At 43.8% G+C, this 20,000-nt stretch overlaps 1 protein-coding gene across 2 annotated transcripts in view; it reads right to left on the bottom strand.

Moving 5' to 3' along the window:
• The window catches only part of LOC131369627 (gamma-aminobutyric acid receptor subunit beta-2), a 67,774-nt gene that overhangs the window by 27,371 nt on the left and 20,403 nt on the right, over positions 1 to 20,000 (bottom strand). For both annotated transcript variants that reach the window (XM_058416495.1, XM_058416496.1), the window contains exon 4: positions 11,909 to 12,129. In XM_058416495.1, the coding sequence (XP_058272478.1) occupies positions 11,909 to 12,129 (221 nt within the window). The remainder of the gene's footprint in view (positions 1 to 11,908; positions 12,130 to 20,000) is intronic.

The following is a 20,000-nucleotide window of genomic DNA, read 5'->3' as shown; positions in this document are numbered from 1 at the left end:
TACACTCACACTGCAGGAACTCACACTACACTCACACTGCAGGAACTCACACTATACTCACACTGCAGGAACTCACACTACACTCACACTGCAGGAACTCACACTATACTCACACTGCAGGAACTCACACTACACTCACACTACAGGAACTCACACTACACTCACACTGCAGGAACTCACACTATACTCACACTGTAGGAACTCACACTACACTCACACTGCAGGAACTCACACTATACTCACACTGCAGGAACTCACACTACACTCACACTGCAGGAACTCACACTACACTCACACTACAGGAACTCACACTACACTCACACTGCAGGAACTCACACTATACTCACACTGCAGGAACTCACGCTATACTCACACTGCAGGAACTCACGCTATACTCACACTGCAGGAACTCACACTACACTCACACTGCAGGAACTCACACTACACTCACACTACAGGAACTCACACTACACTCACACTGCAGGAACTCACACTATACTCACACTGCAGGAACTCACACTATACTCACACTGCAGGAACTCACACTATACTCACACTGCAGGAACTCACACTATACTCACACTGCAGGAACTCACACTTCACTCACACTGCAGGAACTCACACTTCACTCACACTGCAGGAACTCACACTATACTCACACTGCAGGAACTCACACTGCAGGAACTCACACTATACTCACACTGCAGGAACTCACACTATACTCACACTGCAGGAACTCACACTACACTCACACTGCAGGAACTCACACTGCAGGAACTCACACTATTCTCACACTGCAGGAACTCACACAATTCTCACACTGCAGGAACTCACACTATTCTCACACTGCAGGAACTCACACTATTCTCACACTGCAGGAACTCACACAATTCTCACACTGCAGGAACTCACACTATTCTCACACTGCAGGAACTCACACTATTCTCACACTGCAGGAACTCACACAATTCTCACACTGCAGGAACTCACACTATACTCACACTGCAGGAACTCACACTGCAGGAACTCACACTATACTCACACTGCAGGAACTCACACTATACTCACACTGCAGGAACTCACACTACACTCACACTGCAGGAACTCACACTATACTCACACTGCAGGAACTCACACTATACTCACACTGCAGGAACTCACTCTATACTCACACTGCAGGAACTCACACTATACTCACACTGCAGGAACTCACACTATACTCACACTGCAGGAACTCACACTATACTCACACTGCAGGAACTCACTCTATACTCACACTGCAGGAACTCACACTATACTCACACTGCAGGAACTCACACTATACTCACACTGCAGGAACTCACACTATACTCACACTGCAGGAACTCACTCTATACTCACACTGCAGGAACTCACACTACACTCACACTGCAGGAACTCACACTATACTCACACTACAGGAAATCACACTATACTCACACTGCAGGAACTCACACTACACTCACACTGCAGGAACTCACACTACACTCACACTGCAGGAACTCACACTACACTCACACTGCAGGAACTCACACTACACTCACACTGCAGGAACTCACACTATACTCACACTGCAGGAACTCACACTATACTCACACTGCAGGAACTCACACTATACTCACACTGCAGGAACTCACACTATACTCACACTGCAGGAACTCACACTACACTCACACTGCAGGAACTCACACTACACTCACACTGCAGGAACTCACTCTATACTCACACTGCAGGAACTCACTCTATACTCACACTGCAGGAACTCACACTATACTCACACTGCAGGAACTCACACTATACTCACACTGCAGGAACTCACTCTATACTCACACTGCAGGAACTCACACTACACTCACACTGCAGGAACTCACTCTATACTCACACTGCAGGAACTCACACTACACTCACACTGCAGGAACTCACACTACACTCACACTACAGGAACTCACACTACACTCACACTGCAGGAACTCACACTATACTCACACTGCAGGAACTCACACTATACTCACACTGCAGGAACTCACACTATACTCACACTGCAGGAACTCACACTCACACTGCAGGAACTCACACTATACTCACACTGCAGGAACTCACACTCACACTGCAGGAACTCACACTATACTCACACTGCAGGAACTCACACTCACACTGCAGGAACTCACACTACACTCACACTGCAGGAACTCACACTATACTCACACTGCAGGAACTCACACTACACTCACACTGCAGGAACTCACACTACACTCACACTGCAGGAACTCACACTACACTCACTGCAGGAACTCACACTACACTCACACTGCAGGAACTCACACTACACTCACACTGCAGGAACTCACACTATACTCACACTGCAGGAACTCACACTACACTCACACTGCAGGAACTCACACTATACTCACACTGCAGGAACTCACACTACACTCACACTACAGGAACTCACACTACACTCACACTGCAGGAACTCACACTATACTCACACTGTAGGAACTCACACTACACTCACACTGCAGGAACTCACACTATACTCACACTACAGGAACTCACACTATACTCACACTGCAGGAACTCACACTACACTCACACTACAGGAACTCACACTACACTCACACTACAGGAACTCACACTATACTCACACTACAGGAACTCACACTATACTCACACTACAGGAACTCACACTCACACTAACTTCTCACACTGCAGGAACTCACACTATTCTCACACTGCAGGAACTCATACAATTCTCACACTGCAGGAACTCACACTATTCTCACACTGCAGGAACTCACACTATTCTCACACTGCAGGAACTCACACTATACTCACACTGCAGGAACTCACACTATACTCACACTGCAGGAACTCACACTGCAGGAACTCACACTATACTCACACTGCAGGAACTCACACTATACTCACACTGCAGGAACTCACACTATTCTCACACTGCAGGAACTCACACTATACTCACACTGCAGGAACTCACACTATACTCACACTGCAGGAACTCACACTGCAGGAACTCACACTGCAGGAACTCACACTATACTCACACTGCAGGAACTCACACTATACTCACACTGCAGGAACTCACACTGCAGGAACTCACACTATACTCACACTGCAGGAACTCACACTATTCTCACACTGCAGGAACTCACACTATTCCCACACTGCAGGAACTCACACTATACTCACACTGCAGGAACTCACACTATTCTCACACTGCAGGAACTCACACTATACTCACACTGCAGGAACTCACACTACACTCACACTGCAGGAACTCACACTACACTCACACTGCAGGAACTCACACTACACTCACACTGCAGGAACTCACACTGCAGGAAGTCACACTACACTCACACTGCAGGAACTCACACTATACTCACACTGCAGGAACTCACACTATACTCACACTGCAGGAACTCACACTATACTCACACTGCAGGAACTCACACTATACTCACACTGCAGGAACTCACACTATTCTCACACTGCAGGAACTCACACTATACTCACACTGCAGGAACTCACACTATACTCACACTGCAGGAACTCACACTGCAGGAACTCACACTATACTCACACTGCAGGAACTCACACTATACTCACACTGCAGGAACTCACACTATACTCACACTGCAGGAACTCACACTATACTCACACTGCAGGAACTCACACTATACTCACACTGCAGGAACTCACACTGCAGGAACTCACACTATACTCACACTGCAGGAACTCACACTATACTCACACTGCAGGAACTCACACTGCAGGAACTCACACTATACTCACACTGCAGGAACTCACACTGCAGGAACTCACACTATACTCACACTGCAGGAACTCACACTATTCTCACACTGCAGGAACTCACACTATACTCACACTGCAGGAACTCACACTATACTCACACTGCAGGAACTCACACTGCAGGAACTCACACTATACTCACACTGCAGGAACTCACACTATACTCACACTGCAGGAACTCACACTATACTCACACTGCAGGAACTCACACTATACTCACACTGCAGGAACTCACACTATACTCACACTGCAGGAACTCACACTGCAGGAACTCACACTATACTCACACTGCAGGAACTCACACTATACTCACACTGCAGGAACTCACACTGCAGGAACTCACACTATACTCACACTGCAGGAACTCACACTATACTCACACTGCAGGAACTCACACTATACTCACACTGCAGGAACTCACACTGCAGGAACTCACACTATACTCACACTGCAGGAACTCACACTATACTCACACTGCAGGAACTCACACTATACTCACACTGCAGGAACTCACACTATACTCACACTGCAGGAACTACACTCACACTGCAGGAACTCACACTATTCTCACACTGCAGGAACTTACACTGCAGGAACTCACACTATACTCACACTGCAGGAACTCACACTATTCTCACACTGCAGGAACTCACACTACACTCACACTGCAGGAACTCACACTACACTCAAACTGCAGGAACTCACACTACACTCACACTGCAGGAACTCACACTACACTCACACTGCAGGAACTACACTACACTCACACTGCAGGAACTCACACTATTCTCACACTGCAGGAACTCACACTATACTCACACTGCAGGAACTCACACTATACTCACACTGCAGGAACTCACACTGCAGGAACTCACACTGCAGGAACTCACACTATACTCACACTGCAGGAACTCACACTATACTCACACTGCAGGAACTCACACTGCAGGAACTCACACTATACTCACACTGCAGGAACTCACACTATACTCACACTGCAGGAACTCACACTACACTCACACTGCAGGAACTCACACTGCAGGAACTCACACTATTCTCACACTGCAGGAACTCACACTATACTCACACTGCAGGAACTCACACTATTCTCACACTGCAGGAACTCACACTATACTCACACTGCAGGAACTCACACTATTCTCACACTGCAGGAACTCACACTATTCCCACACTGCAGGAACTCACACTATACTCACACTGCAGGAACTCACACTACACTCACACTGCAGGAACTCACACTATACTCACACTGCAGGAACTCACACTACACTCACACTGCAGGAACTCACACTATTCCCACACTGCAGGAACTCACACTATACTCACACTGCAGGAACTCACACTACACTCACACTGCAGGAACTCACACTATACTCACACTGCAGGAACTCACACTATACTCACACTGCAGGAACTCACACTATACTCACACTGCAGGAACTCACACTATACTCACACTGCAGGAACTCACACTGCAGGAACTCACACTATACTCACACTGCAGGAACTCACACTATACTCACACTGCAGGAACTCACACTATACTCACACTGCAGGAACTCACACTTCACTCACACTGCAGGAACTCACACTATACTCACACTGCAGGAACTCACACTATACTCACACTGCAGGAACTCACACTGCAGGAACTCACACTATACTCACACTGCAGGAACTCACACTATACTCACACTGCAGGAACTCACACTATACTCACACTGCAGGAACTCACACTATACTCACACTGCAGGAACTCACACTATTCTCACACTGCAGGAACTCACACTGCAGGAACTCACACTATACTCACACTGCAGGAACTCACACTATACTCACACTGCAGGAACTCACACTGCAGGAACTCACACTATACTCACACTGCAGGAACTCACACTATACTCACACTGCAGGAACTCACACTATACTCACACTGCAGGAACTCACACTATACTCACACTGCAGGAACTCACACTGCAGGAACTCACACTATACTCACACTGCAGGAACTCACACTATACTCACACTGCAGGAACTCACACTGCAGGAACTCACACTATACTCACACTGCAGGAACTCACACTATACTCACACTGCAGGAACTCACACTATACTCACACTGCAGGAACTCACACTGCAGGAACTCACACTATACTCACACTGCAGGAACTCACACTATACTCACACTGCAGGAACTCACACTATACTCACACTGCAGGAACTTGCAGGAACTCACACTATACTCACACTGCAGGAACTCACACTATACTCACACTGCAGGAACTCACACTATACTCACACTGCAGGAACTCACACTACACTCACACTGCAGGAACTCACACTATACTCACACTGCAGGAACTCACACTATACTCACACTGCAGGAACTCACACTACACTCACACTGCAGGAACTCACACTACACTCACACTGCAGGAACTCACACTATACTCACACTGCAGGAACTCACACTATACTCACACTGCAGGAACTCACACTACACTCACACTGCAGGAACTCACACTACACTCACACTGCAGGAACTCACACTATACTCACACTGCAGGAACTCACACTATTCTCACACTGCAGGAACTCACACTATACTCACACTGCAGGAACTCACACTACACTCACACTGCAGGAACTACACTATACTCACACTGCAGGAACTCACACTACACTCACACTGCAGGAACTCACACTATACTCACACTGCAGGAACTCACACTACACTCACACTGCAGGAACTCACACTGCAGGAACTCACACTATACTCACACTGCAGGAACTCACACTATACTCACACTGCAGGAACTACACTCACACTGCAGGAACTCACACTATTCTCACACTGCAGGAACTCACACTGCAGGAACTCACACTATACTCACACTGCAGGAACTCACACTATACTCACACTGCAGGAACTCACACTACACTCACACTGCAGGAACTCACACTTCACTCACACTGCAGGAACTCACACTATACTCACACTGCAGGAACTCACACTATACTCACACTGCAGGAACTCACACTACACTCACACTGCAGGAACTCACACTATACTCACACTGCAGGAACTCACACTATACTCACACTGCAGGAACTCACACTTCACTCACACTGCAGGAACTCACACTATACTCACACTGCAGGAACTCACACTATACTCACACTGCAGGAACTCACACTGCAGGAACTCACACTACACTCACACTGCAGGAACTCACACTATACTCACACATACTATACTCCCACTATACTCACACACTATACTCCCATACTATACTCACACACTATACTCCCACTATACACACACTATACTCCCACTATACACACACTATACTCCCACTATGCTCACACACTATACTCCCACTACACTCACACAGTATACTCCCACACTATACTCCCACCATACACACACTATACTCCCACTACACTCACACACTATACTCCCACTATACTCACACACACTATACTCCCACTATACTCACACACTATACTCCCACTATACTCACACACACTATACTCCCATACTATACTCACACACTATACTCCCACTATACTCACACACACTATACTCCCACTATACACACACTATACTCCCACACTATACTCCCACTATACACACACTATACTCCCACTATACACACACTATACTCCCACTATACTCACACACTATACTCCCACTATACTCACACACTATACTCCCACTATACACACACACACTATACTCCCACTATACACACACTATACACACGCTATACTCACACACTATACACACACTATACTCCCACTATACTCCCACTATACACACACTATACTCCCACTATACACACACTATATTCCCACTATACTCACACACTATACTCCCACTACACTCACACACTATACTCCCACTATACACACACATTATACTCCCACTATACTCACACACTATACTCCCACCATACACACACTATACTCCCACTATACTCACACATTATACTCCCACTGTACTCACACACTATACTCCCACTATACTCACACTATACACACACTATACTCACACTACACACACACACTATACTCCCACTATACACACACTATACTCCCACTATACTCACACACTATACTCCCACTATACACACACTATACTCCCACTATACACACACACACACTATACTCCCACTATACACACACTATACACACGCTATACTCACACGATACTCCCACTATACACACACTATACTCCCACTATACTCCCACTATACTCACACACTATACTCCCACTATACACACACATTATACTCCCACTATACTCACACACTATACTCCCACCATACACACACTATACTCCCACTATACTCACACATTATACTCCCACTGTACTCACACACTATACTCCCACTATACTCACACACTATACTCCCACTATACACACACTATACTCACACTATACACACACACTATACTCCCACTATACCCACACACTATACTCCCACTATACACACACACTATACTCCCACTATACTCCCACTATACACACACACTATACTCCCACTATACACACACTATACTCCCACTATACTCACACACTATACTCCCACTATACACACACACACTATACTCCCACTATACACACACTATACACATGCTATACTCACACACTATACTCCCACTATACACACACTATACACACGCTATACTCACACACTATACTCCCACTATACACACACTATACTCCCACTATACTCACACACTATACTCCCACTATACTCACACACACTATACTCCCACTATACTCACACACTATACTCCCACTATACTCACACACTATACTCCCACTATACTCACACACTATACTCCCACTATACTCACACACTATACTCCCACTATACACACACTATACTCACACATTATACTCCCACTATACTCACACACTATACTCCCACAATACTCCCACTATACTCCCACTATACTCACACACTATACTCCCACTATACTCACACATTATACTCCCACTATACACACACTATACTCCCACTATACACACACTATACTCCCACTATACACACACACTATACTCCCACTATACTCACACACTATACTCCCACTATACACACACTATACTCCCACTATACACACACTATACTCCCACTATACACACACTATACTCCCACTATACTCACACACTATACTCCCACTATACACACACATTATACTCCCACTATACTCCCACACTATACTCCCACCATACACACACTATACTCCCACTATACTCACACATTATACTCCCACTGTACTCACACACTATACTCCCACTATACTCACACACTATACTCCCACTATACACACACTATACTCACACTATACACACACACTATACTCCCACTATACACACACTATACTCCCACTATACCCACACACTATACTCCCACTATACACACACACTATACTCCCACTATACTCCCACTATACACACACACTATACTCCCACTATACACACACTATACACACACTATACTCCCACTATACTCACACACTATACTCCCACTATACACACACTATACTCCCACTATACACACACTATACTCCCACTATACTCACACACTATACTCCCACTATACACACACACACTATACTCCCACTATACACACACTATACACACGCTATACTCACACACTATACTCCCACTATACACACACTATACACACGCTATACTCACACACTATACTCCCACTATACACACACCATACTCCCACTATACTCACACACTATACTCCCACTATACTCACACACACTATACTCCCACTATACTCCCACTATACTCACACACTATACTCCCACTATACTCACACACTATACTCCCACTATACTCACACACTATACTCCCACTATACACACACTATACTCACACATTATACTCCCACTATACTCACACACTATACTCCCACTAAACTCCCACACTATACTCCCACTATACTCACACACTATACTCCCACTATACTCACACATTATACTCCCACTATACTCACACACTATACTCCCACTATACACACACTATACTCCCACTATACACACACACTATACTCCCACTATACTCCCACTATACACACACTATACTCACACATTATACTCCCACTATACTCACACACTATACTCCCACTATACACACACTATACTCCCACACTATACTCCCACTATACTCACACACTATACTCCCACTATACTCACACATTATACTCCCACTATACACACACTATACTCCCACTATACACACACTATACTCCCACTATACACACACACTATACTCCCACTATACTCACACACACTATACTCCCACTATACTCACACACTATACTCCCACTATACACACACTATACTCCCACTATACACACACACTATACTCCCACTATACTCACACACTATACTCCCACTATACACACACACTATACTCCCACTATACACACACACACTATACTCCCACTATACTCACACACTATACTCCCACTATACACACACTATACTCCCACTATACTCACACACTATACTCCCACTATACACACACTATACTCACACTATACACACACTATACTCACACTATACACACACACTATACTCCCACTATACACACACTATACTCCCACTATACCCACACACTATACTCCCACTATACACACACTATACTCCCACTATACACACACACTATACTCCCACTATACTCCCACTATACACACACACTATACTCCCACTATACACACACTATACACACACTATACTCCCACTATACTCACACACTATACTCCCACTATACACACACTATACTCCCACTATACACACACTATACTCCCACTATACTCACACACTATACTCCCACTATACACACACACACTATACTCCCACTATACACACACTATACACACGCTATAATCACACACTATACTCCCACTATACACACACTATACACACGCTATACTCACACACTATACTCCCACTATACACACACTATACTCCCACTATACTCACACACTATACTCCCACTATACTCACACACACTATACTCCCACTATACTCCCACTATACTCACACACTATACTCCCACTATACTCACACACTATACTCCCACTATACTCACACACTATACTCCCACTACACACACACTATACTCACACATTATACTCCCACTATACTCACACACTATACTCCCACTATACTCCCACTAAACTCCCACACTATACTCCCACTATACTCACACACTATACTCCCACTATACTCACACATTATACTCCCACTATACACACACTATACTCCCACTATACACACACACTATACTCCCACTATACTCACACACTATACTCCCACTATACTCACACATTATACTCCCACTATACACACACTATACTCCCACTATACACACACACTATACTCCCACTATACTCACACACTATACTCCCACTATACACACACTATACTCCCACTATACACACACACTATACTCCCACTATACACACACTATACTCACACATTATACTCCCACTATACTCACACACTATACTCCCACTATACACACACTATACTCCCACACTATACTCCCACTATACTCACACACTATACTCCCACTATACTCACACATTATACTCCCACTATACACACACTATACTCCCACTATACACACACTATACTCCCACTATACACACACACTATACTCCCACTATACACACACACACTATACTCCCACTATACTCCCACTATACACACACTATACTCCCACTATACACACACACTATACTCCCACTATACTCACACACTATACTCCCACTATACACACACACTATACTCCCACTATACACACACACACTATACTCCCACTATACTCACACACTATACTCCCACTATACACACACTATACTCCCACTATACACACACTATACTCCCACTATATTCACACCACATAAACACGTACTTCCACTATACTCACACTTAATAAAACTCACACTACACTTTTGCAGGTAATCTATATCCTTAGATTCGACCCTAGAACTCAGAGTACCTCAGTCCGTAGAGCACGGTGCCGTCCGGATGGAGGCGGATCATCCTGTTCTTCACCGTCACTCCGTGAACGAAGGACTTCTTGTCGTTTAGGAAGTAAGTGTCCGGGACCCAGAGCTGATCAGCCACACGGTTATCCAGTGTGAGGTTCAGAGGGATCTCCGAGTATGAGAGGCGTTTATCTCTCCACGCCTGCTGGAAGTACATGGTGAGGGTGTAGTCCTGAGGAGGAACCAGAGAGAGATGAGTGGAGGATGGGAGTGCACGAGGAACCACAGAGGGAAATACAGTGCTGCGTTTCTTCAGTAAATACTTCAACATCTGATTCATCACAGATAAATCCTTCACACTTACTGATACTTCATCATTTCTTTGAAACTCCATAACTCCAAAGTATTCACACCCCTGTGGATTAGCTACATTAGCTATAGTTAGTGGATAAAGTTTATCTCAAGACTTTTATCTCAATCTTCTTACTTGTGTCTGACAGGTTAAACTGTACATGTGACCCATGAGGTGTGTGTGTGTGTGTTGCAGAAATAGCTGCAGACCCCTCAGTCCCTCTGCTCAGTGGAGGTGGCTGTCACATGTTCAGCGATAATGAGCATCACGGAGCCGAGCAAGCTCCAGGCGAAAAGAGGGAAGAAATGAGGAAAAAAATAAAAAAGTGAAGCTGCTGTTGCAGAAGCTGCACCGGCTTTACACCACATTTACTCTGCTCTCCATATTCATCACATTTCTCCTGCACTGATGCATTAATGAAGCTTTCAGGACAGAGGAGAGGTGAAGTTCCACCGAGAAAACGAGAGAAATAAACCCACAAACCCACGGATATGAGCCTGAGCCACGAAAATGTCAAAATCCATGACATTTCATCTAAAACTAAAACGTCCATAACGTCCTCACCTCCAATCCAGTCCATTAATCACATTACACTGAAACTGCTCACAAGACTGAACAGTTCGGCTCATAAAATATTAAACACCTGCTGGAGTAATGCAGGAAAAAACCTGCACTGTTACGAAAATGAAATAAAGAGGAAATTCAATTAATCTGACAGGTTGAGCTGATTTTTTGTTTAAAACTCTAAAAAAAGACAGAGAAAATAATGAATAATACTAAGATTAATTAATTAATTAATTAATATTTAGAAAAAAACAAAATAAACAAATAAACAAATTAATTAATTAGGATTATTCATGATCAGCTTTAGTATTCATAATTATTTACATATTCATGTTTGTTTTAATTCGTCTACATGTTATTATTTTTCTTTTATTGAAATAAACAGATAAAAGTGATGTGCTTTATCAGTTTGTGTTTTTTAAATCACATATTTATTTATTTTTTTCTGGATTGTGAATGATGACACTTTAGAATTTCCTACAAAGTGACAGAACCTCAGAGGAGAAACCTGGAAGCCTCGTATTTCCTTGTCCCTGTTCTGGACGTCCTCGAGTCCCAGTTTTCCTCGCAGTTACACTTTAAAAAGCTTCTGCTAAAAATGTCATTCTCTCACCAAAATATCATGATGCTGTAATAAATCACAATCAGAGATTAAGCAGGCGTCACGGTGGAGAAATGTTAACACTCCCCGAGGAAGGAGACACTGATGCAGAAGTTTCGGCCCCTAATCGACAGAGAGCTGTGTGTAGCTCCGGGTGTTGTTCTGTTCCCCGGGAAATAAATAAAATAAAAACGCTGATGCTGTCAGGAGAAGCATATTGTATGCAGATCAGAGTTTTATTCACAGGAAAGTCTGGAGGCTTTTCACAGATTAAACGCTGAACTGGAGGAAAACTAGCGAGAGACTTCTGTAAACCCGCCTCCCAGCCCTTTAACCCTTTAACGTCACGCTCAGAGCCGAGATAAACCCTTACGAATCCTCAATCCGGAGCCTTCACTGAACCAGGGACGTGGAAGGTTCCGGGAAGGAGTCTCCAGTGTCAGAGCTGAAACCTGATGCTTCCTGACCTCTTCAGCACAAAACAGAGGAAAATAATCAGCTTCATCACACCACACGGTCACTCTGGGTTTCACTGTAAGCACATTAATTAACAGATAATCAGTTAATAAATAATAACGAGGTAATAAATTAATTGTGTTTGAGGTCCGACTCACTCACTGTATGAGCCATTACAGTGTATGACATCAATAAATAATAAAATCCTGACCACTAAAGGCTTCAACACTCCAAAACAAAACCAGCACACAGGTAAATGGACCGGACACGCCCACTGCCCTGAGAATATGAACAAAGACAGGAAACAATAAATAACTGAATTCTATGGAATAAAGATGAAGTGAAAATAAAACCCCAAGCTGAAACCCTGTCCAGGTGAAAGGTGCTCTCTGATTGGTTCGTTTTATCATGTGTAGAATCTGTCAGATCTTTAACACAGAAACACAACAGAAATGTGCCTTCCTTTATCCTTCACTGTCTCAGCAGCTCCTCCAGGATTTTCTGCAGCTCCATGCAGCGTCTGAATGATGATTATAAACGTTTTATATTTATATATATATATATATTAAGGTACCTTTTAACTGCTTTAGTTTGGATCAGTTGCCATAGTAACCACATCTCTAAAAGGTTCCTGTCTCAGTGGCTGGCATTTTAACAGCCTTCAGGCTCTAGCTTGTTGCCACACATCATTAATTTTAGCGCTACGCTCCTTATGCTAGTTTAGATCACTGCTAGTTTATGGACTTATTGAGAACTTGATGGGCAACAAAGACTGATTACCAGTTTATACTCAGACGAGTGAACCTCATCTGATCTTCACAGCTGAGCTGATATTATAGGCTTCAGTGATCCAAAGAACCTGTGAAGAACCCCTTTAGGAACCCGTAAAGAACCCTGATACTGATGAATGCTAACTTTCCCACAGGTTCTAGTTGTGAAGAAGAAAACAAGGAGGAATCATTAGTAGCTTGTGTTGAACACTTACACTCTTACTACACACACTCTTAGAGAAAACAGTTCTTCAAGGGCTCGGGTTCCCCTAAAGGGTTCTGCTTGCAACCTAGGGCTTATTTTCTACTTCCAGAACTTTCCACTTTTTTTTAAACAGAATGATCTGTAATGAATAGTGGCTGTAATGGTTTCCAAAGAAGGATAACCAGAGATCTCTTAATGCTTCTTTGAATCCAGGAATCCTGTTTCTCTGGGGTTCTTCAAGGGTTCTTTCAGGTTCTATCTGGAATCCTTACTGTTGTGAGGTTCTGTACAGACCCTTGGAGGTAGCTTAATTTTCTAAGAGCTCAGTCTAACATTAGAGCATTAGAACATGTGCTTCTGCCTCCATGAACTTTAACATTAAGATGAGAAGGAGAACTGAGTCTGGATTCATTTCCTTTATATAAACACCTTCACACCCCGAGTGCACAGAGAAATGAAATAATATTTATATTTATTAAGTAAAATCCCTCTAGAGTTAATCAGAGTTTGAGAGCAAAATTACTGACGTCTTTAACCAACAGGTTTTAGTCGTAGTTTTCGTCCACAGAAGGAACAGTGACCTGAAGAAAGGGACGTTCCTCCACGATTCTCTCGTCTGCTTCTGCTTCAGCTGTTAAACAAAAACACTTTCTTTATCCACTAAAAGAGTTCTTTTCAGTCGCTCCTCATTTTTTGTGCAGGTGAATAGCCACTTAGCTCAGCTCATCTTCCCCAGCACACAAAAGCTCCTGCAGATGAGCAGATCTTATCCTCTAAATGGCCTTTAGCTCAGCGTTTATATCAACCGAGCAATCTGCTGCAGTCTGGAATAATCCAGAACAGCTGCTTTTATTCTGCTCTTACACACACACACACACACACACACACATCTGTTCTCTCAATGACATCCAAGGTGAAGTGGTGGATTTTTCTTCTTCACTCTCACTGTTGGTATTTCTCTCACAGCACAAACCTGATCGCTAACAGATCCTACAGAGCAAAGACACAAAATCTCCACAAATGCTGAAGCTCCCTGAAGGTACCATGAACACTACATGAAAGCTCCATAAACACTCCTCAATGTGTTCGAGAAAACAGCGCTGAATCACTGAGTTCATGTTTAAGAGTATGTTTTGTGACATCATTTACTTTAGGCTTCTGCACCTCTGAATCAACACGAGATGGTTCTGATCCAACACCTGCTGGAACTGACCACAGACCCAAATACCATGGAGATGGAAAAAGACAAGAATCAAAGCAGAATAAGACGAGAAAAGAATCAGAAAAGAATCGAATGACAGTCAGAACTGATTCACTACTGAGACAGAATCGGAAGGTAACAGATGAAGAGGCTGTCCTGAATCTTCTCTCTGCTCTTCATCTCACCTGCATGACCTCATGGTTCTGAGAAGTTTCTGCTTTTCTACTTTCCCTTTGAGTTTTAATGAAACTTTTCACACAAAACATTTCAGTGAAGATCAGCGTTGTGTATCTGTCTCTCTCCTCAGGCCTGATGGAATAATCTCGACAATAATCCGCCATGTCTAATCTCTGTGTGGAGCTTCTTCAAGCTGCCTCTAAGTGTTTTAAGGTCACATTCATCTCCTATCTTCTATCCTCCTCCTCCTCAGCCACTCGGCTTCCTCCTCCACATTACGCCTCAGGTCGCATTGGTGTGTTAGGTGTTTCTGCTGTTTTCACTCAGCACTTTATCGATTATTAATCACGCAGCAGTAAAGTGAGCATCGAGCCGTTCTTCATCAGTGTGCAGCTCCCGGAAATAATCTCATCTCCTTCCTCCTGTTCTGGGGAAAATCAGAATCGCGGCTCTCAAGCTCATCTGTTCATCTGTTTCAGTAGTTCAGGCTTGAGGTTACTGCTCTAGGATTCTGTATTTTGTTTAGAATAAAACTCTAAAGTATAAAGTATGTATTAAATCTCTGCTGCATTTTTATTGAGCTTCTCATTACATATGATATTATACATAAATCAGGCATAACATTATGACCACCTGCCTAATATTGTGTCTGTCCTCCTTTTGTTGCCAAAACAGCCCTGACCCGTCCTGCACTGTGTATTCTGACCCCTTTCTATCAGAACCAGCATTAACTTCTTCAGCAGTTTGAGCAACAGTAGCTCGTCTGTTGGATCGGATCACACGGGCCAGCCTTCTCTCCCCACGTCCATCAGTGAGCCTCGGCCACCCTTGACCCTGTCACCAGTTCACCACTGTTCCTTCCTTGGACCACTTTTGATAGATACTGACCACTGCAGACCAGGAACACCCCACAAGAGCTGCAGTTTTGGAGATGTTCTGATCCAGTGGTCTAGCCATATAATCAGTGTTTCCCCTAGGCTGGTTCTCAGTCAGAGTTGTATATCAGAACAGGTTATGGATTAAATTAGAACCCTTCTTCAGAAGCTGAGAACCCTTAAAGAACCCCTGAAGAACCTTTTTATGTATCACTCCTCCTAATTTGGACGATAACTGTTCATCAGTGAGTCACATGATCAGAAAGTGAGAGAGGAACTCAACAACTACTCATATAATGAGGAAGTAGAATTTTTTTCTTTAAAATTTTTAAACAACTGCATCAGACCTGCTCTGTGTGTGAGTGTGTGTGTGTGTGAGTGTGTGTGTGTGAGTGTGTGTGTGTGAGTGTGTGTGTGTGTGTGAGTGTGTGAGTGTGTGTGTGTGTGTGAAAGCGCTGAGCTCTGAGGTCACTCGGCGGTCCAGTTGATGATGTCACAGCGGCGGTTTTTCTCTGTCTCGCCCCGTCAGTGTGAGCTGCGGCGGCTCTTTAACGTCGTGTCCGCTGTGTTTCTCGCTTAAACGAGAGTGTAATGTGTTCAGACAGGCGGAATGATGAAAACACACTGTCTCTGTCACTTTCACCTTCACACACATACTCACACACACACACACACACACACACACACACTCACACACACACTCACACACACACACACACACACACTCACACACACACACACTCACACACACACACACACACACACTCACACACACACACACACACACTCACACACACACACTCACACACACTCACACACACACACTCACACACACACTCACACACACACACACACACACACTCACACACACACACACACTCACACACACACTCACACACACACACTCACACACACACACACACACACTCACACACACACACACACATGGCTGAGGCTCCATCGATTCAGCGAATGTTTTACTTCCTGAACACTGAACTCTGTTCATTTGAATCATCTGCTGATTTGCTGCTGCTGAGTGTGTGTGTGTGAGCGTGTGTGTGAGCGTGTGTGTGTGTGTGAGCGTGTGTGTGTGAGCGTGTGTGTGTGTGTGAGCGTGTGTGTGTGTGTGAGCGTGTGTGTGTGTGTGTGAGTGTGTGAGAATCAGGTGGTGATGAATTCTCTCTAACAGCAGCTCTGACTGTAGCGCAGCTTTATATTAATGTACTCACTCTGATACCTTATCGTTTCCATAGCAACAGATCATTGACAGTTGCTTAACTAATAAATAATAAGTTGAATAAATAAATAAATAAAGAGTATAAATGATGTACGAGAAGTGTTTGTTGTGTTTGATTGTTTTATAACATCTTACTATAAATACACTGTGATTAATAGTCACAGATCGAGCGGTTGCCTAGCAACAATCTCCACATCCATCGCTTTACTTACACGTTTTACACAAACTGTTCTCACCTCTGAAACCCACACCGACCAGCCACGTGTGTGTGTGTGTGTGTGTGTGTGTGTGTGGGCTGAGCTCTGGTACATTCTGCTCTACTTTTAATTAGTCAGTTACTTTAGTTGGGAAAATGGAGAAATAAAGCTTCAGTGTCATTAGACTTTAAACATACAGACGACATGCAGAGAGGATTCTACACACACACACACACACACACACTCACACACACACTCACACACACACACACACTCACACACACACTCACACACACACACACACACACTCACACACACCCTCCTAGAACTCACAGTGTCTGGAAGGAAAAGAGAGGAAATTAAAGAAATTCTTTCTTTCTATCTATCTATCTATCTATCTATCTATCTATCTATCTATCTATCTATTTATTTACTTATTTATTTTTTTAGAATTAATTTTTGTAATTATTTTTGTTTTGTATTTTAATTTATTTTATTTCCTTTTATTTGATTGTCATTTACTTTTTTTTTTTTGACCATTATTATATTTTAATTGATTTTATTTTTTCCATTTGATCTTCCATATATTTTTTAAAAGTGTATTTTTGCCTGTTGATTTGTTGCTTTCGTGTAATTAGACTTTAACACACACACACACACACACACACACACTCACACACACACACTCACACACACACACACACTCACACACACACACACACACACTCACTCACACACACACACTCTCACACACACACTCACACACACACACTCACACACACACACTCACACACACACACTCACACACTCATGCTTGTGGAACTTACAGTCACTGAAAGGAAAGGAAAAGAGGGGAAAGGAAAGAAAGAAATGAATGAAGGAGAGGACAGAAAAGTGGCACTGTGTTGTTAGTGTGAAGTTTTCACTCTGAGCTCCTCCTCCTCCTCCTCTTCCTCCTCAGAGACGTGTGATGAAGCTGCTCACGTTACTCTTCACACTGTTTAAAGACATTCTGAGGAGAAACTCAACACCGCAGAGTTTATTCACTAAAATCCTTCAGGGACATTCCACTAAAGGTGTTTAACATAACCCTGACCTTTGACCCCTACTTCCTTTCATATCTGCAATCTGTGTGTGTGTGTGTGTGTGTGTGTGTGTGAAAGACTCCAATATAGCAATAAACCTGGCTGTTAAAGTGATTGTTGGTGAGCTGGAGCGGCCCAAATCTAATCTAGCGACTCCACAGTGAGCGGAAGAAAGCATCAGCGGCGATTAGCTCACTCCGGTTTGTCACGTTCCGGCTCTAATCCACTTCCCATCACCATTAGAGAACAACTGCAGGAGAGACACGAGGAAGAGGAGGAGGAGGAGGAGAGATTAGCATCGAACACTGAGTGCTGCTCCATAACATGGTGTCAGTCCTCACGACACACACACACACAACCGAGTGTGTGAGCTGCTAGTGCTA

Source organism: Hemibagrus wyckioides, linkage group LG18 (assembly GCF_019097595.1).
Source record: "Hemibagrus wyckioides isolate EC202008001 linkage group LG18, SWU_Hwy_1.0, whole genome shotgun sequence".
Lineage (NCBI taxonomy): Eukaryota > Metazoa > Chordata > Actinopteri > Siluriformes > Bagridae > Hemibagrus > Hemibagrus wyckioides.
The sequence above is the reverse complement of the archived record's forward strand: the minus strand, read 5'-3'. Positions and strand labels throughout refer to the sequence as shown.